The sequence below is a fragment of the Plectrocnemia conspersa genome, unplaced genomic scaffold (assembly GCF_051122295.1).
Source record: "Plectrocnemia conspersa isolate PC_06_02 unplaced genomic scaffold, ASM5112229v1 ptg000011l, whole genome shotgun sequence".
In the NCBI taxonomy this organism is placed as follows: domain Eukaryota; kingdom Metazoa; phylum Arthropoda; class Insecta; order Trichoptera; family Polycentropodidae; genus Plectrocnemia; species Plectrocnemia conspersa.
The window spans coordinates 29,423,727-29,448,986 of NW_028277175.1; the positions used below are offsets into that span (position 1 = coordinate 29,423,727).

Consider the following 25,260-nt stretch of genomic DNA (forward strand, 5'->3'; position numbering starts at 1 on the left):
GTATAGGAATTCAAGGATTTAACATTTGTATACAAATATAATAGTTAAAAGTTGAACGATTAGATATAATAAACTCTAATATACAACGTTTACATTATATTTAATTTGTATGTAAGAATATATTAATATATAATATAATATTTTAATAACAGCAATTGATTTTAACAGCGATAAAGAAACATTTTCTATTCTATGAACATAAATAAGACGAACAATATCCAATCTTCCAGCCTTCCGCATATATTTTTTAATATAAACAATCATTCACCTTTCATACCATGATATATTTTCATAGAAGATAATATGAATTATATAACTTCTAAAGATATGACAAATTATATTTATTAATTTAATATCGTAATAACATTTGTACTTCAAGAATTAATATAATTATGCAAATCATGACGATGAACATTTAAAATATGATAGCATAAGGATAAAGTATTCAATAATATGTCTTTTATATTATTGTAATATAATTTTCGTGTAACGTGTGAAGAAATTTTCATAATAAAAATCATTCGCTCTTGCAATTTGTGTGTGATTTTTGCATATTTTTGTGATTGTTTAACAATAATATATTGAACAGACATACACACAAATAACTCATCAGAGTAAAACAAACCAGTATGATACAAATATCAGAAACATAAAATAAAAATGATCTTGAAGATTCTTGCAATATTTAGTAGGCGTTGCTCATCCAAGATGTTGCAAGAGCGGTGAGGAATATCATAAAGTAAACGGATTTGTGAATGAAGCCATCTGAAAATCAAAGTATTATTATAAGTTACAAATAAAAATTGAATAATAAGATGTAATTGTATATACTGACCACTGCAATAAAACTCTCTGTCGACAAAGCCATCTTCAACGTTGCACAGGCACATCTTGAAAGTAGCTGGTGGCTTTGCAGCTCCAGTTTTGGTGGCATTTGGTAAAGCGCATATCATTCCGTCCATGCAGTCAACACTTTGACTGCATCCATGTCTCAAACCTGCAAGAATAAATAATAATATTATTTGATTAATAATTATAAGTACAAACGCATGAATTAATATAAGAAATAGAGACTTAAACATAAACAGTAAAAATATTTACTGATTAGGTTTGAGTGAGAACTTAATACAAATAATAATAAACTCGTTTTAGTTGCAAACGTAGAAAACTAATAGTAAATACATTAAAATAACAGACATTTTTCGCGAAACGATGAGCACAGAAAGCATAAAAGGTCAAAAAGATACAGACGTTCGACGTTTTCACGCAGTAAACGGGCTCAGATCACTCTTTGTGCGACCTGTGATCCTAATACGTTTAAATATAATGACTAGGATAACCTAAATGGCATTATAGATGGAATTATAATTATATAATAATTATTAATTTACATGTCCAGACATGAGAGAAATTAAGAAATATTTTATGTATTGTATTTTATCTCAAATCGTTCGTTGTGCGAATGCGATCTTTATACAGAATGCTCCAATTCAAGATTCCCATGTTGGCAACACTGTAAGAATAGTTGTTGCTGCAAACTAACAAGTTTGCAACAACGTGTTTTGTACAGTGTAAAATATATTATATAAAAAAATATTTCTGCATATAACTATCAACTACTAAAATTTGTATCTTTGTCAATAAAATGGCTTTTTATCAACCAAATATGAAAAAAATAATTAAACCTCGACAAAATATTTTCATGAGCAAATATGCAATTATTAAATCCATAAATTTTGCTACGTGAAATCAATTATACAGCACTTAGAAAAATATTATAAAGAATTGCGCTATGCGATATAATTAGTTGTAAGTAAAATAAACTTGCGCAAAAATTCACGCTATGCGGCTAAATGTGCTTAAACTTTATTTCAAATAAAAAAATAATTGATTAACTTAAAACCTTTAAATAGTTAATTGACCTTAAATTTATTAGAATTAACAAATATTTTTAATTGCAAAGCAGACTAAATTCTTAGAATTACACATCAAAACTCTTGGAATTTCATATTTGTGACATATTTCTCAGATTTGGCTGACAATAAATTAATATCCGATCATGTTATATGTGACTCTTTAATTTCAGCCTCCTAAATTTTTATACCTGCACCACTTGGCAACTTAATTTAATGAAATATATTCCTATATTACTTTTATTTTATGTCAGTTATGATTATCCGAAATAACCTTATGAAAAAAAAGTGCATAGAAAATTATAAATCTATTCGTTTAAAACGTGGCATATTTTTTTCTGAAAACAGACTTATGTGATTGTGATTTTGATATTTATGTTATTTATTTATATAACATTATTTTAATGATTGCACATTTAATATTTATTTAAGAATATTGCATGTAGTTCCTAGTCATGGATATATCGTTTTCAAAAAATAAAATGTACAGTATTAAAAAAAAAACAGAAGTGGAATTTTTATTTTCGGTGTTTTACTTTGTAATACCGGTAGTACAGAAGGTTGATTTTAGTCCCAATACCGGTAGCGCATTCCCATAATGCAAGCATTAGGGCGCCACGTCGGCGTCACATCTCGCGTCTCTTTCTAGCATTCACTCGTCTCTTTCTAGCGTCGTCTTAGAGGCGTCTCGCTGCCGCTCGCGCCGACTTTTACTATAGAACCAAACAACCTAACCTTTTTTTAATGATATTGTATTGATTTGTTCTCATTTCGGTATATCTTGTAATTGTCCAGTATCATCCAATCTATGACTAACTGATCCCGCGATCGCAGCGGCGTATGAAGCGACGCCTGTGAGTATTTGTGGAATTGATTTCGGCGCCGGCGTGAAACGTCATCGTGACGTCACTGTGGCGCTCTAACGCGTATATTTTGGGAATTCGCATACCGGTATCAGTGCTATCGGTAAGGTAATCGCTAGTTATATATATATATAAATAATCCATTACAATTTTACCCACCTAAGAGTTATTATTATCTACACTGGTTAATTGAAACGGTCTAATTCTCTTGCACGACAATGTGCGGCAACGCAACGCACGATTGACTTTTCAAAAGTTGAATGAGTTAGTTGGAATAAAATAGTATACTTCTGTACTATATATAAAGTATGTTAATAATAATACTTAACCACGATGAATTTGTGTAAAAGAAGCTTCCTCGGTATGTTCAATATCATACAAATTCAAAGCATTACATGCAAATGTTCAACATTTTTTAATACGCCAGTACAAATTTTCAGCTAGGTATAAGCTAATCTAAATGCACGTATGCAAATTCCTTTTCAGCCCATACATCAGTTCAGGGTCTCGGGGATGATATTTGCGGTGGCAACTTTGCATTGTAAATTGGACATTACTGACGCATAACTTAAGGTTATCCGTTGCGTGCACCATTGCGCGGTGGCATGCACATGTTTGTGGAATGTGTTGGATTACAATGTTTGTGCTGTAATTGAACAACAATGCTCAAGCATCCACGTAGTATAAAAACACAAGCGGAATGGAAAACTACAGTACGTGATCAATGTCGTTTCGGTCGCCAACTTTCTTTGACCGTAATGACTTGCGCGGATTATCAGATTCATGCCTTCCGCGTGGCTTAGCAAATATTTTATGTGCATACATGAATACATTAGGATATGTTATTTAAAGTATTTCAACAGTGAATAGTAAGTTTACACAATCTAATATGAATTTAGGTTATTTGTTGGGAAGATAAATTGTTTTGTGTGTTGTTATCTGGTCTACATTTCAGCTTGGAAAGTATTAAGATGGCCTATTTTTATTCAGCTCCTTATAAAAACAGTAATGGCTGACGAATGGCACAAAAACAGTCAATCTGATTGAGAAAGCGCTGAACATTTTTTTATTTATAACAAATTTGACTATCGCGACTTTATCAGCTCATATCCAAATCACACATAAATTGTTCCAGCTCTTTATAGATATCGCCGAAAAATCGTTGCCTGGCAAGATGTAAGGAAAACGTCTTCAAGCGCTGATGTCCTGGCCGTAACAATGAAGAATAAGGAACGCAATATAATATATATATATAGAAAAGAAAATATTATTCATGTATCAAAATGAACGACTTCTAAGTAATAGAACATATATTTATTTCTGCTTGATTTATTACGCTACTGCGTAATTTTAAACTATCGTATCTTGGAAATAAAGAGGGGGGGGGGGTAGTGCAATATGTTTGTATATTGAAATTATTTTTGCATATATAATTATTATGTTAAGTATATCCGAAGCTTGTAATTTAATTTGAGATCAACGACTGGCGCCGCTCTCACCCCTCTGCCACATTTGAATACCAAAAAAGCACCGTTTCTAAAAATGCACGAACAACAGATAAAAACTGGTGAAACAATACCGAACCGCAAAAGGCAATACATTAGGTTTTCTTGTACCCGCGCTATCAGATTTTAAAATATCCGTCTGACGGTAAATTATTTTTATTGTTGGCGAAAATCCGAAATTACCGGCACGCGATAGGGGTGCGAAACAAAGAAATGTGGAACGTCGACCTTAAGTCGTGTTATTTTTTTCTTTCTAGGTTGTGTATGTAAATTCGATACGTAATAAACGAAAGGGGGAGATTTGGCGAAAAATCGCAAAGGGGGGCGAAAAGGGCGGAGAGATCGCTCAATCTCGTCCCGGGATCGAGTAATGGTCGGAAAAGTGTTTGTTATGTCACGCCACGTTGGCCGCGGAACGGCCCCACATCGGCCATGATCTCGACTGCACATAATCGGATGTACATACGCACTTTTAGACAAATTCAACTTTAATGTCGTGCGTCGAATCCTTAAATTGTATTTTATGGTATTATACACACAAACATTTTTCGAAGCTTATCTCGCTATAGGATCGCGTATGTCGAACAAAAGTCACGAAAGTGTTACATATGTGTAATTTTTCATGACTTTTTATTTGCCGAGAGAGAGAGAGAAGGAAAACTGGTGGAATATTCAAGAATTCACCATTTACATAATTATATTAAATATGAGAGCTGAGCATTTATTTTACGAAACGTGTTGCATGCAGTACACAGGATTAGATTTATGGATAACTTCTGAACATATTTGTGTTAAATATAACTATTTTTAGAGCTATAATTTCATTGTTTATTCGAGGAAGTCATGAAAACGCTACACGAGGAATTATCGATACAGTCTGATAAAATAACACTCCTGTAGTTTTTTTTTTTTTTGTGAATATATGTGGTATTAAAACTATTGTATAGGGTATATGTAACTTCTTCACATGCCATCTTCAATAACATTTTATTTTACAAATCGGTGTGGCTCAATATGTTTCAGCTACTGTGCGAAATTACAAGATATGCATTAAAAATGTTAAATAACAATAATATATATTTTAGAAAAAAAGAGAGAAATAATAACATTCAATTTAAGTATAACTATAACCTCAGACAGGCGTAATTATTTAAAACTAAATAAATGTCACCGAATTCCAGACAAAAAGGCGTATATTATGTGACGATAGTTATTATAAAAATATCTCTTGATTGTAGTCTATGATTTATAAAATATATGTCACTGATTTACAGACTGGTTTCAGTCTGGTGTCTTACTACATACTTAGTAGTTGTTGCTTTTGTTTAACATTTTTAACGCATTGTGCTAACGCCTGTCATATTACAATAAAAGATTTATGTATAAAATTATGCTATTTGCTGGTTTATTGCCTACATTAAAATTATATTTTGAAACTTTACCTTTCATCTTGCTTTCACATCTTCCGTTGAGGGGGCTGGTGTTATCTCCGCACAGGCATCTCATCTTCCCATCGTTCTGATTCTTGACACAGCTCGTGTCTTGGATACCGGCGCAGTCCACTTCCTTCGTGCATTCCCTACCTGAAATTAACATGCATCATTGTTTAAAAAAAGGTTCACGACTCAAAGAAAAACTCTTGCCACGTCAGAGCGATAATTGCGCGATTTTGACGCATGGTAGCGTGTTAAGAGATTGTTTGGTTCAAGTTTGGTACAAGTGCGAAATGGTTTACGCACAAGGGCGACCATTGGTCAATGACTACTACATTGACCGAGGGGAGTAAAGGTCGCAGGACTAGCAACATGTTATTTAGGGAAATAAGTGGTTAAATAAATTAGTTTCGGCTTCCAATTTTATGGCACTGCAAGAATGACACACCTAGATGAAAAGTTTTTCTGTAAAATAATACTATTTTTATACAATAACCACGAAGCCATGGAGCATTTGACACGATTATTAGTAGAATATTTTTATTGCTGTAAGTTGTATAGGGCACATATCTAAACCATTAATACCCAAAAAAAAATGTATTTTTAGATTAGGTATTCCTAGATTTTCCTAATCTCACGGATGAATATCGTAATGATTAGTTCAAATGATAGGCCGTACATATTAAAAATAAGCTACTTTAACTAATGCATATCATAGAAAATACTATACTTATATAAAAATAATAAGACATCTGTAAGAAATGTATTAATTTTTATGAACGTAATGTAACATCATAAAATTAACTAATTTTATTAGAATATGGCTAAAGCTATGCTAAGATATATTAAAAATTTTAAATCAGCATTTAACTATTTAATAATACTGCTTAACATTATAGTAGGGTCGCACGTCACGCAAAGAGCGTTTTGACACTAACGATTTTATTTCTAGATTGCTTGTACGCCACTTTGAACGTCCGTGTGTGATATTAGGAGCAAAATGTATTTTTTTAATTCGCTTCTCCCGGGGAATGAGTCAATGCAGCGCCGGCGCACATAGCGGGGTCGTGCGTTACTAATTATATTAAATATAAATATCTCTATATTACATTTTTAATTACCATATTGTTATAATAAGAAGTCTCCTTTATTATGTGAGACATTATCATATGGCATTATGTACCATGCGGTCCGTCAAGGCATTGATAACATCGATCTATGAGTTTATAAATAAAATAAATCTACATAAAACACTTATAATCAGTATTTAATTAAATTCTTCTATTGATACAAAATATATATTAAATTATATTAGTGTTAGTAGTTCATGATTTATCAAATGAGTTAATATTCTAAACTGAAACAATAAGTCAAAAATATTATTACTACTGACAAATGCTCCCCTGTTGTTTTAATACTTGGAACACGTAAAAATGACGTCAATTGCGTCATTTGTTGAATGTGTGTACTAACTTGAGTGCGTGTAGTACACGTGTTTATGAGCTACCCTTGTGTACGTGTACTATATTTGGAGAGGCAATATCTAAGATTTCCAATTCGATAAGCGCTCTCGTTATTTTAAAATTATGTTCGAGTCCCGCCTAATTGCACGTTTCGTGTCATTTACTAAATTAATACGGCGAAATTGGTGGGAATTATAATTTTTGGCCAAGTCGGTCATAACTTTGCGGCGCCAAGGACATAAAACATGAAATAAAGGGTTGTTTGACACTTGTGATTAAAAAATAATATATTCCAATATGTGTTCAAACATATTTAATAAAATATTAAAATCGAACGTTTATTTATAAAAATATTTTTAGTGCGTGTTTAAAGGTAGTAGTTTATCAAAATTCTAGCCCTTATTTATTGATCTCTAATCGTTATCGTAATCTATTTGTGGTCCTCTTATTTGAATGTTTGTTAAAAGTTAACCGCTTTGCAGTCGCCAATAAAGGTCTGGCTCGCTTTGGTTTTGACTTAATATATATAACTCGTAAACGGAGCAGAAGTTTGTAATTTAGTAATTCATATCAAATAGGAGTCAGAATCAATATTTCAAAAGTAGCTATATTTTGATCAAATGTTGATATTTTACCAGAGAACAGTTATATGAGTTGCTAGATTAAATCAAATAGCTTAGTAAATATTTTAATTAAGAAATAATACATAATACTTCAAATAGTATGGTTGTCTTAAAAAATAAATTAGTTTCTGTATTGGAAAAAAATTACTGATGATATATTAATTAGCAGCTTATTATAGTTGCTGCTAAATGTGGAATTTCTAGGTAGTTTACTTCAAACTGATATTTTTTTAAAGAAAATTGAGATACATTTACCCAAACTGTGTGAAATCTAAATTTAATCACTACTAAAAGTTTTCAGACTATATGGCGTAAATTTTAAGGGGAAAGGAATATTTATTTTTTAGATATTTTGAGATATAATATATGTATTTGTTCTGATAAATAGCTTAAAACAATTTTTTTAAGTTTTGAGAAAAATCTCAAATCGAGAATTTTTTTGATTTATCGAGAAATTTTGCAAAGCGTTTTTTATTATATAAAAAAAATCATATGATTTTTTAAAAATGTTTACAACCCCTGCCCTTTTTATAACCTTATATGCATACTTCTTCGAAGGTTTTAATAGAAGCCTGAGAATGACAAAAAAATATTCACTAATTTTAAACACTCGAACTCGTATTATTTTTGCTTAAGTAATAATAGAAAACACTCAGATACGAAGACTTTCTGAAAGTGTTCGTGCCAGATGTTTTAAAATATTCATTCTTTCTCGGAAGATCGAAAGTATTTGAATGAAGCATAATTTTTTTGTGATTTTTTATTAGTCTAACCGGCCGGCGGTTTTATCTTTGCTTTGGTGATCTAAGAATCCGCTCCGATAAAAAGAAATTACGCCTTGAAATCGGCAGAATGCAAAACGATTTAGGGCTGTTTTCTTTTTCGTTAATCCAAAAAGTTTTTTTTTATACTGTTTTTGTAAAGTAGCAACAGCTGTTCTTGACAATTGTCTCACGATTATTATTGACAGCAGAAGGGACTTTAAAATGTTTGTTTAAATAATTGAAAAATATAAATTCTGAGCTATGCTTGAAATTTCAACGTTTTTTTCAATTATATAATTGAAAAAACAGACATTGATGTCATTAATTAAATATTTGCAAAATCCAAAATCTTTCACAAGTCAAAAAAAGTGACTTCTTCAGTTATTCTTCAAAAGGAGATATAAATAAAATGGGGAAAGAAATTATTGTCAGATTATTTAATGGAACGACTAAGGACTCTCGCGACGCAACAATTAGAGAAATAAAAATTCCTTTCAGCCTTACAAAGAGTATTGTAAGAAAACCAACATTTTCGAAGTATTGCAGAAAGAAGTCAACATCTTTTAATCGACGGGCAAGAGAACAAATAATTTACAGTGCCTATTTGAAGTCTTATTATCGATTAAACCAACATCAACATAAAACTAAAGGATTTTTTCACGGCCGAAATTTTTTGAACAAAAAAAAGAACGGGATGTTTGATTCTACTTTAGATGGCATGTGTTTTTTAAAGGGTTATTTTATGAATGATTTGTAATAATGTATCTGCAATACTCTACTGTATAATACACATTTTATTATTATTCAAAATTTTTCGAGAATTTTTGAGAAATTTTAGAAGTGAAGTCAAGAATTCTCATTTCTCAAAAAATAAAAATCATCGAGAAATCAAAATGCTTAATCCCGAGTGAAGCCGGGTAATAAATATAGTGTAATAACGCTTTTAAAGTATAATTACATTTTTATAAGTACGCTTACCCTTGATTTACGCGGTAGATCCGTTCCGGGAAATATTGCATAAATCGAGTTATAGATTTTTTTTGTGATAAAACTATAAAATGGTATTGCCGTGTACTTTTTAACGTTTCTTTAACTTAAAAAACTCCTGAAAACGACTCAAGACACACTGCATGGGCAGAGGGAGAGGTTTCATATGTAGGTAAAGTGCAAGAAGTGGGAGTAGGCCATTACCATGCGTTTATACATCGCCGCGCTAAACCTAATCGGTTTGATTTTGAATATGTTTTTTTCTAAATCGCGTAAAACAAGTACTGGTGTTGAAAAACATAAAACGTTTCTTAAAATCGCAGTAAATTTGATAAGTAGTATTAAAGCTTTAAATTGTTAAAAGTTAATTATTATAAATAGTATATATTATATTATACTTATACTATCTGCTAAACTTATTTCGTTGTATGATTTTATTAGCAATTATTTTAGTGTGATTTTATTTTAAGCCATATTAAATACGTAGTTTGTGACGCATTGACGACGCAATTTGTTTCGCCTGACGACTTTTTTGTTTTGATAATGACGAATCAGATATTTTGCATCTATTTTGCGTTTATAATATAGTAGAGGAAAGTGGTTTGAATGTTGAACAATGCTTTTGGCAAGGATGCTATGCCCAAATCAAGGGTTTATGAATGGTACAAACACTTCCAAAAGGGTCGTAAAAACGTCGAAGATAGTAAGATACATAGGTGGCATAGAAAATCACCTATCGATGTAATGTAATAAGGACACTCCATTTAATAATTGCAAAATCACTAATAGGAATATTGCTGAATCTTGTACGGATCATGCTAAGCAATTTTAACTGATATTTTTGGCATGACTAGCAGCCAAATTTGTTTTAAAATTGTTTAATGAAGACGCTAATTATCGCTGATACAAAAACGATATTGTTATATAGGTTAAATCGTATCAATAGAAATGCACAAAGAGCGCAAACAAAAAATCACGTCAAGTTCGAACAAATGTTAAGGTTTTTCCTACTGTTTTATTTGATTTTTTTGGTATAATTTATTACAAATTATCACAACGTAGTCGTACAATCCATAAAAATGATTCACCTTGCAGTTTTATAATATTTGCGTAAAGTAATCAAAAAAGAGGATATTAAAAAAACAACGTTTTGAGACCATAAAAGTGATGCTATTACCAGCATGATAAGCCATTTGTAATCGGCGATTATAACCTGAAAGACTTGGGTTCAAATCCCATATAGACCGTAGTATTTTGATTTTTTATTGTATCTAGAAGATTAATATATAAATTAAACTTCGATCGATCATCGCAGATAAGGTTTCTTAGAATATTGTATTTGTATAAAAATAGCTGTATTTGTATAAAAATATAATACTAACAAATAGTATATTCTACAAATGTTTCACGAATTGAAAGAAACGCTGATTTAATGGTACTATATATAAAGGGCACTATTTTAAAAATGTTGTTCTTTTTTATTACACCCTGTAATAATATTTGTTCTTATTTTAGTTTAAAATCTAATAATAATATTCTTAAATGTACGAAACACGATGACCGTCATATTATTTTATATTACCATAATTATTGTTTACTAATAATATGACAAGTTTTCATTATAATTAATTAACAATCAACAAATTATAAGTTGTGAGTTGCAAAGTGCGAATTTATAAGCTCGTAGCGCAAAACAAGCGTCAACAGGTTTAGATTCAGTATGAACAATAGAACGTACCATACTTAGTATTTATATTTATTAAACTATTTAAACCAATTCAATTTATTTTAATTTTATAATCCTTAATATAATACAATATTAGTAGGTTAATGATATACAATAATAGTAATATAAATAGGCACTACTCATATCTTACTAAAAAATATCGAGTGTTTTCGTATGTTTTCATATTGAGCACAATATATCAGAAATAGTTTAATTGCTATTAGATTTAGAACTAACTATATGCTTAAGTATGGATGAACAACCTTCAAACTTCTGAAAAATGCTTTCAAACATGCACGATTTTTCCTGACCTAACGCATTTTTACTTTGAGTAGTAAATACAAATATTTATAAATCTAATTATGCTTTCGTTGTTTATAAACTAAAATACATATAATAATATATTTAACGATTATTTAACTAATTGACTAAACGATAAATAAATAAATTAATTATTATTATAGTATGTAAATGCCTTGCGAAATTGTGAATATTATAAACATGTGTATACATACATGATTTTATGTTTTAAATTGAGTTACCGGGACCTCTTATAATCGTTATGTCGAAATTAGTTGGTCTGGGCGAATGGCTATTAGCCGAAGATACCTGCAAAAACTGTAAGACCTTACTTAAACAAAACGTCTTCGGGAATCACGATCGCGTCCTCTTATGGTGCCCGTTAAAACTAGAACGTTCGCACTAGCCGACTCGCCTATGGCTGTCGCCATCGGCTCCTTAATACGATGACATTGCACATTGATCTTTTAATGACTAAAGCTGGTCCGGTTTGTATAATTTAATTTCAATATTTTATGATCTTACTTATGTTTTATTATTTTACTATCGTACAAATTGGGATAACTTTTTAGGTCACATATTTAAGGCATAAATCTGCTTTATTTAGTCACTTATATTATGAACTTCAGTCAAGACTTTCTACACAAAACGTGATCCCAGAACTACTACGTCGTTTTCGACTTGGAATAGCGAGACTAAATTTGCACTAAACAGAACTACGTCAAATAGACCAAGACGAAGTCATGTAAGCACCAAAAGTTCGACTCAATCTTCAATACGACTTTGAGACTATAAATTAATATTTTTTACCTCGTGTGTTTGATGTTTTATTGTAGAAAAATAACACGAATTTTGTAGTATGTGCATACTCAATATAATGTTTCTAATTAATTTATATTTTTATTACTGAGGTAGAATCTACACAATCAACTGTAATTCAGTCAAAATTTAGATCAAAATCAATCGCTATCTAAGTTCATTATTTCCATAAAAGCTAAAAAGTCACCTCACGAACATAAGGCGTGACCTTGTATACATTCGCGAAAGTATTATATATAATAAAATATCTTGATAAAACCACCGCACGACGAATTTTATCGCAACGATCGTTTTAGCTAGGGCTGACACTTTGTGGCCTATTAAAATAATAATAAAAATGTTCCCACCTAATACCGCCGACCATCGTGTTCGTTCTAGTTTAGTCGTTTTAAACGAAAAAAATATACAGCAAAGTGCTATTTTAAGAGATGTAGCGATAAAGCGCAATTAAGCCACCGTAACCAATTAGCTCCAATCGCACGAAACGCTCGTTCTCTTTGGTTAAAAATTACGAATAGGTTTCAAAATAGGCTTTATTACTTTATGCATGTTGCATTATTTGATCATAATATATATTAAATGTCTGGACCGGAGAAACATCAATAAAATATTAAATTGAAGACTTGTCAAGTTATTCACGCCCGACAATAATATATGGTAGTGAATCTTACATGATTGCTCGTTATAAAACGTCATTTAAACAAACAAAAATGTCATATGAGAACACCTAAGAAATATAAATAACAAAAATAGGCCCTATTGTTGAAACAACTTGCAGTTAACATATAAAAGGGTTTGAAATAACTCGGACTTTTGCATATAAATCGTTGTTGCAAAAACAAGTGCAAACTTCGACAAAAAATATTATTTTATGTATTTTAATATTTTACCATTGCTTTTTTTTGGATTTTCCTCATGCTGAAAAATTATTTATGTTTTCAAAAAATCTGATCTTAAGCAATATTATTTGTTACTTTTTACCATGATTTACCTTATTGAACAAAACGAGCTTAATAATTTTAGCCTCTAACACTAAATATAACGTATCTCAATTTTTTTAAAACTATTTTATTATATCTTTCGCCTGTTTTTCCAGACAGTTTTTCTTAGCGCGTCAGTTACGAATCTTAGGCAAAAGAACCCTTCGTGTGTTGTTTATTGATTTTTTCGTGAAACAACATAGAAACGCGAACGAAAGCCTTGGTCGGGTTAGGAAGGTTGTAATTAGCAAATTTGCGGATTGAACGCTGAAATTCTGGCCCGAGTCACGCACGGTTACACAACATGGCGTCCACGTATGGTAAGAGGAAAAAATAAAACAATTTATTTTCGACTTGGTTCGATTATTTATCGGACAGCTCGAAATTAACGAGCTATTTTTCCATGTAATATTAATAGTAAAACGATTGGGGGAAATTGGCGTCGGGGCTGAGGTTGGCAGCCCTTGCGGCGCGCATCGAATTGTCAAATTTGATTAAATTGCGCGCGTGACGCGACACATTAGTGTTGCTACATAGAATAAATTGCTCGTTACCGTATCTAAACGCGAAATAAAATAAAAATCAAATTCAGCTCGATTTGAATAAATATCAACCGTATTACATATAATTAAATATGAATTTGTAAATAGTTAAAGCAATTAAATGAAATATCATTTAATTTAATAAACCTTAAAATTTACATATATAATTGCACGCTGCTAATAAAACTGAAAATTAATATTCAGGTCTGCCGTGACGTCAATATAAAAGAAAACAATGGCGCAAGTAGCTAATTGCAACATTAAAACAAAAAGGGGAATGAAAAAATACTTTTTTTTCAAAACAAATATTAGTATTTTCATCTACAATAAATACATAAAACTTTACCCCCAATCAAATTGTAACTACACTTTGAATAACTTTTACAACTCAATTCCTTTAGAAGGGGTGCTTTTAATTGCCTCCTTTCTTGGACCGAAAATTCTGCGTAATACGTTATCCGTTTATTATTGTATTTATGTTTATTTAATACATAAACGTAGGTAAGTTTTTTCACGCGATAAGCGAAACGTGATGAAAAAGAAAACGGCTATAATTACGAATGATATAACGCAGCTCAGAGTTAGCGTTTTACCCCCTAGAACATAAAAACAATCTTATATGACGTCTCGTAATGCTAAATAATATCAAAAAATACATGGTCGAGATATTAGCTTTTATGACTGAATCTGACATTTGACATTTCACGCGCTTGCTACCAGTACTAATTAATTACCTTTTTTCTGTCTGAAGTATAAGCAATGAGAGAAATTAAATTTGTTATTTTTAAATAATTTTGATAAATTGAAAATACTACAGAATAAAAATGTATGACCTAATTAAAAATACATGTAATTTTTAATATTTTAGTAAGTCTTGACTAAGCGAATTAGTAATATTACATTTAAGTAATTATTGCTAAAATTATCTGTATTGTTTAAATTCCATCAATTTCATATTTAATATTTTTGCTGAATTTAATCAAATACTTTTATAAATCTATTTAATACAATTTTAAAATCTGCGTTATTAGTGAAAAATAAAGAGGATCTCTTCCTACATTCATTATTATATATTGATAAATAAAATTACGAAATGAACGAGAGGTTTACTTAGATCTTCCAAACCATTCATTCGAACCTGAATTTTATACATGTAAACATTGATTTGTGCTGACGATTGTTACTTTCTGGTTGGCCTTGATGAAACGCAATTTACGCCGTTTGTATATTTTATTAAATACTGAGAGGGAAAGTCCTACCGGTAGCTTGATGTGAACGCTGATCCCCTTACTAATATTATCTAACATTGTCGTCTGGAAGGGGGGGGGGCTATTACTCTTTATTTTTCATTTTTTTAATCGGGGGTCTAGATTTAATTTTGTATATGCGTCATAAACATTCTGTGAGTATAGAAGCGACAAGTCAGCGTGTAAGTCAACGTAAAAGTCAAAGTTTTCTCTACCTGACTCGAAAGAGTTTATATACCGGCCCGTGTCTCATTTTCCCCTTAAGTAGCCAAACGCTCCTTTGTCTATTTTTTAATGTTGCAGCTGCGCTTCTGAATTATATGGTCTGACTTAAGTATACGTTTATAACCCTGGTGTCTCTGTGTGCGTTTTTGTCAATCTACTTATGAACCCCATAGAAATAATTGATTAAAAACAATATTGAAAGATTTGTGTATTTACATTTATATAAAATAAATCCTCAAAATTATCACCGTTATGTTTGAGCTATATAATTAGTTTATGTAATCAATTATCCGAGGAAAATATCTTTATAATAAGTGTTTTAGTAAATATTCACTTTTTTTGTATTAATCAAATTGGTGTGTGTGTGAGGGATACTAAAAAAATGTGTTTTATCAATCACCTTCAAGTAAAATAGCTCAATCACCTTTAAGAATATAGTAATAAAATCGTAAATATTGTAAATATAATAGTAAACGTCCTAAAATTCCACATTGATAAACAAGAATTTATAATTCAAAATTTAGTCCATAAATTAAACCCAAGTGTATGTGCATGACAAACGCGCTCAAAAAAATTGGCAATATCTAGAAATCTAGAAGGTTTCAAGGGTAATCTATTTTTATATATTTTTTTCTAAACTTCACTAAAATAAATTGTGAATTGGTTTCTAATAAGATTTTTTAGTAGATATAATATATGAAAATGTTATTAATTTTAATTAATAAAATATTTAAAAAAACATATATGTATTTATTTGTTCTATCTATGTAACAATTTATGTAAAATCAATGCTCAAAATATGCACTGTTATGTCCAAATTTTCCATCTGACGTTTCCATTATCTGATGAAAAATAACTTCATAATAAGGCTTTTCCGCATTATTACTTCGTATATGTAGCATCAACAACAGTTTAGATTCGCCACCCGCCCGCTATCAAGCGATAAATCAAATTCGATAATAGGACGCAAGGGCGTGAACTATTCTATTCATAGATTAGGCATCATTATTTTTACGCGCGGTGTTATTTTCGACCAAAACAGTAGGGAATTCGGCCATATAAAATCTAAAAGTATTTTTATCAAATCTAGATCATTAGGTCATTACTGCGGTAAACACAACAGGTGTTTGTGTCACAGTATTTAATTCCGCATATGTACATTTAATTGATAAATGTCGAATTATCAGCTATACAATGATAAAAGAGATAATAATTATTCGCTCTACATATTACAATAAGTAATTAAATAAATTACTTTAATGTCGTTTATGTTTGCTTAAATTAGTCGGAATGTGGCAATTCATAATACAATACTTAATATAGCTTTAAAAAGTTAGTTTGCTATTTAACTAATCACCTTTTAGTATATAGTTACTTGATGTGAAAGAATTTCGTTGTTATCGTGATCATTTTTCATGTAATGATGACTTTCTGACTTCCGTATCAAACCATTGTTGAAAGTTTCTTTCATTGTAATAGGAGGCGGCTCGAAATAATTTATTTTCATGCCATTGCCGCATTAAGCGCTAACAACTTCAGAAGGAAAGTTTCGATGTTATTTTAATATCACGAAAATTATAGCTACATACTTTTGATAAATATGAGCGAAAATACTAATATATTTCTAAATTAAGTTTTTTTTTTCATGTAAAACGTTTATTTCAATATGATAAATAGAAATTTATTTATCAAACAAACATACGTTAAAATAAAGCGAGTGGTTTTCTATTATATTTTTACAATTGCCAAAGGCAAAAAGGCACTAGGATACATATATAAATTCGATCCTTTCATCTGAGAATTATTTTTAAAACATTTCTAATAACAAGAGGTACTCCGCTTCGATGGGATTTCAGTCAATGGAGCAATTTTTGAGGACGCTGTGAACTAGCGTATCATACAGAACGCGAATCGGCAATAAATTGTTAAGTGACTCACGCCTAATGAAATTGAACATCTAAATCTTTATCTTTACTCGAACGTCACTCACAAGTAATCGACGAAAGTATATTTGCTTAAAACACTCTAAGAGAACTTCGCTGAAAAGGGTTCTAGAAAATATAAGACACTTGGCAATGTTGAAGCTGGCCGTTTTTTGTTGTTGTGAAGACAATGAATCCAGATTTGTGTGAATTAATCAGGCCATCGGGATATATTAGATATTCTTAGTAATCAATTGCAGCGTATATGTAGTCGATAAAGAGAAGAATGAGCATTGGATCCATATGATATTCCTGAATGTGTGAAATACTCATCGGAGCGACAATTACCATAACATACATGTTATACTGACAGCGGCCACATTAATAACACGAGAAAAAGCAAACAAGACTTTTCAAGAAACTAAGGTTGATTAACTTTCGAACGACAAAATAAGTCGAAAATATACAATGAAGAAAAAAGGCTTAAGGTCCAACTGTAGAAGACTACATAGCTTCTTCCTCTCATGTATGATCGTATTAAGTATGGAAGATAGTTCGAAGTATATTTTTATATTTTATAAATCTAATCATATTAACCCAATGGTTTTAACTAATATATCTAAAACTTTGTAAGTTATATTAGAACGAAATATAAATATTTAATACTCTAACTAATACCGAGAACAATAAAATTAGTTTTAACATTTTTTTATAAGCACTACGAGATATGCGATAAAGTCAACTAAAGTAATTATTTATAAATTTATAGTAAAAGTGTTTAAAATAAAAGTTAAATTATAAAAAAGTTAAATTAAAAGTTGCATAATAAATAACAATATTTTTTTGTTAAAAGTTGTAATAAAGGTTTTCATTAAGCAACAAACTACTATGATTTTTACATAAAATTACTTTATATAGTAGTTCATTATTTATTAACAGTCCTTCTGATTAAAGTTTGTGGATTTTAAAAAAACTGGTTATTGCTATAAACTGGTAGTAATAATAAATAAACCAGTTTATGAATTTTAAGAACAAATAGCTTCGGAATATTTTTTTACGTTAATTAAACATGTCTGAATTCACTTTGATACGTTATTGAGTTTTAGAAGAATTTCATTAAGTTAAATTAAATAATTAGGAAATTATGAAAAAATATCAATATTTATTTGATATAATACAATATTATATTAGGGTTTGTGATTTTTGATTAATTTGTAAATAGAAAAATTATTATTTTAAGTGAAAAAATATTTTTACTCATGATTGCCGGTATAAACTTATTAATTATACTAAGATCAAACATTTGCGAATATTTTTTCCCCCCATTTTACATATTTCTGCTTTTAAAGAAAAACTAAAGAAATCATTTCTTATTTGACTGTAATATTTAAATAATGACATCAATGTCCAGTTTTTTCGATTAAATAATATTTTTAATTACCCGTTGAAATTTCAAGCTTAGCTCAGAATTCATATTTTTCAATTGTTTAAACAAAAAATTGAAAACCCCCTTCGGCTGGAAATAATAATCGTGAGAAAATTGTCAATAACAATATAAAAACAAAATTTTCGGATTATCGAAAATGAAAAATAGCCTTAAATCGTTTTACATTCTGCCGATTTCAATGCGTAATATATTTTTATCGGAGCCACCAAAGCAAGGATAAGTCCGCCGGCCGGTTAGAGTAATAGAAAATCACAAAAAAAATGCTGTTCATTCAAATACTTTCGATCTTCCGAGAAAGTATGAATATTTAAAAATACCTGGCACAAACACTTTCAGAAAATTTTCTTATCTGAGTGTCTTCTTTTATTACTTAAGCAAAAATAATACGAGATCGAATGTTAAAAATTAGTGAACAATTTTTTGTCATTCTCAGGTTTCTATTAAAAACTTCCAAAAAGTATGCATATGAGGTTATTAAAAGGTCAGGGGTTGTAAACATTTTTAAAAAATTCGTACGAAATTCCTTTTATATAATAAAAAATGCTTTACAAAATTTCTCGATAAATCAAAAAAATTCTCGATTTGAGATTTTTCTTTAAGCTGTTTATCAGAACAAATACATATATTATATCTCAAAATATCTAAAAAATAAATATTCCTTTCCTCACTAAATTTACGCCATAAAATCTGAAAACTTGTATCTCACTATCAATTTCAATTAAACTACCTATAAATTTCACATTTAGAAGGAAGTATAATAAGCCGCAAATTAATATATGATCAGTAACTTTTTACCAATACAGAAACTAATTTATTTTTTAAAACAAACATACTATTCGAAGTATTATGTATTATTTTTTAATTAAAATATTTACTAAGCTATTTGATTTAATCTAGCAACTCGTATAGCTGTTCTCTGGTAAAATATTAATATTTGATTAAAATATAGCTAAATATTATTTTGCTGTTTTATTTCTGATCATTTATTTACTACTGACAGTTTTTATTTGCCCGTTTAAGATTCGTACGTTCTTATATGTAAATAATAACCATGAGAATATACACTTCTAGAGCACTGGTTGTTAAAGATAAAATGCTTAAGCAAGTGATAATCTGTCAGCAATATGTCTGGTGAGGCGATATTTCATAGCGCAACTAATCAATCATGCGATATGTGGTTGTGCATTATCGTGCATGAGAATTGGACCTTTTTGATCGAGCGCAGACTAACATTATTTTATTGTAGTTAATTTCGGTTTCGCATAAAGTTTGTTATGTCCAACAAATGTTAAGACCACTTTATGTTTTAGTAAAGAAATTTTTGTATCACGTTACAGTGTGCTAGTTTATATTGCGTCAGTTCGTGCGGTACCCATTTGTCATATTTTTCATTTAGCGGTCTAGATATATTTAGTGTTACTGAAACAAAAAGCAGTTTCTGCTGCTTTACCCTCGTTTTAGATTCATACTAAAATATATAATGCAATAGTCGAATTTAAATTTAAATAATAATATAAGTGAATTTAATATTTAAATAATAGGGGTTGAAAGTGCACTTTAAAATTATATTAATATTAATACGATGAAATGACATTTTCACTACATTAAAAATATAACCGACCGAAATTATTTTCATAGCAACCTTTTTTATATATATTATTATCATTAGATATGGAAAAAATTGTGGAATTTTTACATTTGCAATTATACCTTTAAGGAGTGTAATAATCATATAACGTTTGCCGACACGTCAAACATTCAAAAAATAAACTGTTAAGGGAATTAATTAAATATTATCCTAGCAACCTATATGGTTGCAAGAAAAATATTTACGATAGCTACGATTTTTAATAAAGTTAAGATTATACTAATGTATTGTATAGTTGTTAGTTATTTAAAAAAAAATGTATATAATAATATTATTTACATACAATTAAACTATCTGTAAAATCATAAAATTACTTATGGAGGATGTTACTATGATATTTTTAAATCCTTAAAAGCCTGACATCCTTTTTTAAATAAAAAAAATACGACATTTAATTCTTAATCTATTTTGAACTGAAATTACGTAATGAATCTTGTAATTCGGATTTATATATCGTAAATTTAGAAAATTTATTAAAATAAGAGCCCCGATTGTTTCAGTTCGAAAAAATGTAAGCTTGTTTTTAAAACTTACCAGGTGGCGCCGTCGGCTTGGCAGGAACCGCGTTCTGCGGATTGGTCTTCCCGAAGGTGGTCAGCGCCTGCGAGGAGTCCCTGGCTAGGCAGACCAGCAACCAGAGGGTAGCGAACCAGGCACCCGGTGGCATGTCGCGTCCCGCAAGATAAGGCTAGGGCTTCACGAAGGTACCGGAGGTACCCTAAATAACTACCAGGAACTATCCCTTTTATCCCTTCAATCGGGTGGTGTTCCCAGTCAGCGATTCTCTCACTCGATTAGAGGACCAGTAGCGACGACCTTCCTCCGCAGAGGGTTGCTGGTGAATGGTGAGCGCGACTGGACTGGCTTGCGAAAAGCGCTGATCAATTAATCACTTTGTATCACGACACCATCGACTCCGGCACAAAGGGTACCGAAATCAGCGTTTTCTTGGGGGTGTAAGGCACGCATGTGGTCAACCTCTACTATTTGCCACAAAATAAAAAATAAATATCTACATATATATTCATATATTAAAATAAACGGCATTAAAAAAATTACACTAAGGAAAAAAAATCTTCCGGCTCTAGTTATTTTAAGTTATTATGAACGGTGATTTTTTTATTTCCCTCTCTATATATACAGAGCTTCTAAACTACTTTAAAACAAAATTGTAGAATAAATTTGTAGCGATCAGCAGAAAATTAAAAAAAAATCTTCTTTGCTAATTTATATATGAAAAACCGACAAGATTTGGATAATATCAAAGGACACTAAAAATAAAAAGTCCATCTTCGAAAAAAAATTCAATGAGGACTAATTGCTGTGAGAGCTAAAAAAGGTCATTTCAGAAATCTTACTTTATTTAGGGATGCGGCGAGAACAAAAAAAAATTCACCTCGGACATGATTGTTCGAGGAGGATGAAGAAGATAAAGAAAGACAAACATTCTTATGCTCAATCAAGGACTGCCTTACATTATTTATAATAAAATATATTTCAACAATCGTAACATTATTTATTACCTTGAATTTTTTTAGCGCAAGTTGAAATATTGAATATACATTTTTTACAAATTTTATATAGCCTTATGAAGCATGGAAGCTGTGAATTGGTTTTCAATTCTTCATTGCGTAAACTTCGGCGCGCACACTTCGAACGTTTGGAAACTGAGTGGGCAGTGAGGCATACGCCGATTTACGCAGACGCTTATGTCTACAATTATGTGATTGTCATTAACATGTTAACATTTAAGGTTATGTCATTATTATTTTTAAGTTGGTACCTAGCCAATTGACTGTCAGCTTTGGTGAAGAAAATATTTATAAAAATTATGATGCCAAATCGTCTTTGCTATTTACTTTGAGTAAATAGTTTGATATAATTATGCATTCGTCAATTAGGTTATCGATAAGACAAATTTTACATTCTGTAAATTATAACTAATTTAAAAAAAAGTCGAAATATAATAGATACAATAAATCTGATTAAGTACAAAAAAACTACCCTCAGTGAAGACCGAGTGATACTACGAATGTTCTTAAAAAATAGGCATGAAACTGCTGTGAATTTTACGAATAAGTATTTGCAACTTTATGTAGCCAAAAAAGCGTCTTTAGCGAAAATTTATTTAGAACAAATGGGGTGAACTACGTTACTCGTAAAGGTGGCGTATCCAGACACATGTGCAAAATCCAGAGAGACGCATTATATGGGGGTGCTTCTTATATTCCGCAATGGAAGGTCCACTACATCGAAGGAGCAATAAAGACAGTGGATTATAAAACTGTCTTGATTTTTTTTATTCCTTCGATGAAAAATTTCCTGATAAAATAGTAAGTAATGTTTGTTTTATCAAATTAATCAATGCAGTGAAAATAAGATTGATAATAATAATAATAATAATTTATTAAAATATATCAGAATATAAGGAAAAGTGTGCAAAAAAATTATAAAGCCATGCGATAGAATAGTCAAAATATATATATTAAGTACATAATATACCTAAACAATTTTGGTACAAATTAAAGCCGGGCAAAATTCTTCCGGAGATGAATTGATTCGGGGCGATTTTGATGCTGTGACTTGGAAGCTATGTTATTTAATTGTTAGGCAATCGAGCTGTAATTGCATGACACTGATACGAGTCTACATTTCCAAATCTACTATTTACAATGAGTTACTTAATGTAACTTTTTGAGGATGCATTGCATCTAGACTCGAACTTTGGATCATCTCCCTGAATTTTTAACACTAAGAGGTGAGATTGAGCTAAGATCATATTTAATTAAGAGAAAGCTGATTGAAATAGCTTTAAAAGTAACATAGAAAGTCAACAAATCAACGAAGATATAAATTATTTCATATTTTTTATTAAACATGTCAAAATATCATTCGTTTTTTAATTGAAATTGTATATTGCGAGAAGCATCTTAAAAGATTAAGTCAAAAGGTACGCGTCATAAATCAGAAATGATTCATATATCCACCTCATTGAGAAGATATTACTAGTGCATTCGGGTTTACGCTCAAAACGACCGTTTCTGACCTGCCTTAGCAACCAATATCAATTATTATTAAAAAAGCTTGCACCCTTCTGTAATTGGTCGTCCCACCTAAAAATGGCGGAAAACAAAATCTATCATAGATATAAATATGTACTGGAACGCGAGCAAACTTCTGCTTACAAACAATACGTCTGAGAACCACCTCTTAAATATCCACATCGGAGTTCAAGGCATCAAATCTTTAAGAGCCCTCCAACTTGAACTTCAATCAAGAGAAAATCAACTCAACTACGGAACAGCGAAGATCGCAGAAGCCGCCGCTTCTCTCTTCGCATTCAGAGACGCCTGCATCCCGCAGCCGCACCCACGGACAGCGCATTTCAATCGTTGTGCAAATGTTTTTTCTTATTCTTTTTTTCATTCGTCTGCTAGTTGTTAATTCCTTTAGATGTTAGCTAAACTGAATTAAAAAAACTCATTAGTGATCTGTGATATTTAAAGCAATGTACATTTATTATGTAATGTAATTTTATGCTGAAGTATTTGTTGTTATTACAAATACATAAATGAATTATTGATATTATTTTAAACAAAGAAATAAACTAAGTACTAGAAGTTTAACAGATATGCATAATTAGATGCAAAGATATTTAAATACACATAGATATCGTATTTAAGTGATACATTTTTGACCTAATTGCATATCTGTTCAGGTAAACGGCGTTTAAGTACCGTTTAACATGATAATATTATTTTATAAAAATATACGTTTTGTTGTCCTTGTAATAGACATAACGCGAAATTTTATTATGGGTACTGCGATTAGCATTTTGTAAATTGGTTATCGAATTCTCTAAACCTTGATTAAACACATCGGTACCAATCTTCATGTCACGCAATCGGAGCTTTTTATTTTATTATTCCCTCAATAAATGCGTTACGAGTAAATATTGACTAAACACGGTCATAAAACTTCATGTTTTAAATATAGAGTTAATAAAATAGTATATAATTCAAGAATCGTTTGTAATTTGACTAAATTGCCAAAGCTCATGAAATCCACAAGCTGTCTTTTAATCCAAAAGCACCGCTTATTTCTTTTTGCTGGATATGAAAGAAATACAGCATTAGCCGAAAGTGGTGCACACATTACTTTACACGAGCCAAAATTGTGCGGAAAAATTACCATTCGTTGCCGTCGTCGAAAATTGGATCGATAATTCCTTTCCTTACATACTCATTTGTATTAACAATTTCCTTAAAAGCATTTTGCATCATTCGGTGGAAAATCGCGGCTTCAACACTATTACATCTATTATTCGCACCTACGTATATATTTACGTACGTAAAAATAGGGTGGCCATTATTTTTAAACAATAATAATAATTAATAATAAAAAGTATTTTTTAACTGGAAATTGAAGCACAGTTTTTATGTTACGGCTTTATAATATCTCAATGTATTAATTGGATTTAATAAATTTAATGAAAACCATAAGTAGCGATAGTTTCTATACTAAAACTTAAAGAACACAATAAAGACCTATGATTTGAGACATATTTCTTTATATATACATATAAAGATTTTTGTGTGCAAATTAAAAAATTGAACAATAAAAACATTATAATTAAAGTAAAATCAATATTTTATAAAAGGCATTTTTATGATACAGCTATGCAATTAGTGATCGCTAATAGAGTGTGTAATCTATTAAATAATATAAGTAGAAATGATTTTTAGTACATATCTTAATAATTAAATTGCTTATATTGGATGTATTACGTTACAAAAAATACTATAAATATAGAACCAAAGGTAAAAATAGAAAACATATTTATTAGGGAGTGC

The 25,260-nt window shown here is 30.3% G+C and overlaps 1 protein-coding gene across 1 annotated transcript; it reads right to left on the bottom strand.

The window, feature by feature from the left end:
* Window positions 1–542: 542 nt before the first annotated feature.
* Window positions 543–21,215, bottom strand: sosie (oogenesis-related protein sosie). Its single transcript, XM_088198745.1, has 4 exons — window positions 20,942–21,215; window positions 5,724–5,864; window positions 836–997; window positions 543–765 (listed from the first exon to the last, which is right to left on the bottom strand). The coding sequence occupies exons 1-4, from the start codon at window positions 21,072–21,074 to the stop codon at window positions 686–688; spliced, it is 516 nt and encodes a 171-aa protein (XP_088054871.1). The 5' UTR covers window positions 21,075–21,215; the 3' UTR covers window positions 543–685.
* Window positions 21,216–25,260: the final 4,045 nt, after the last annotated feature.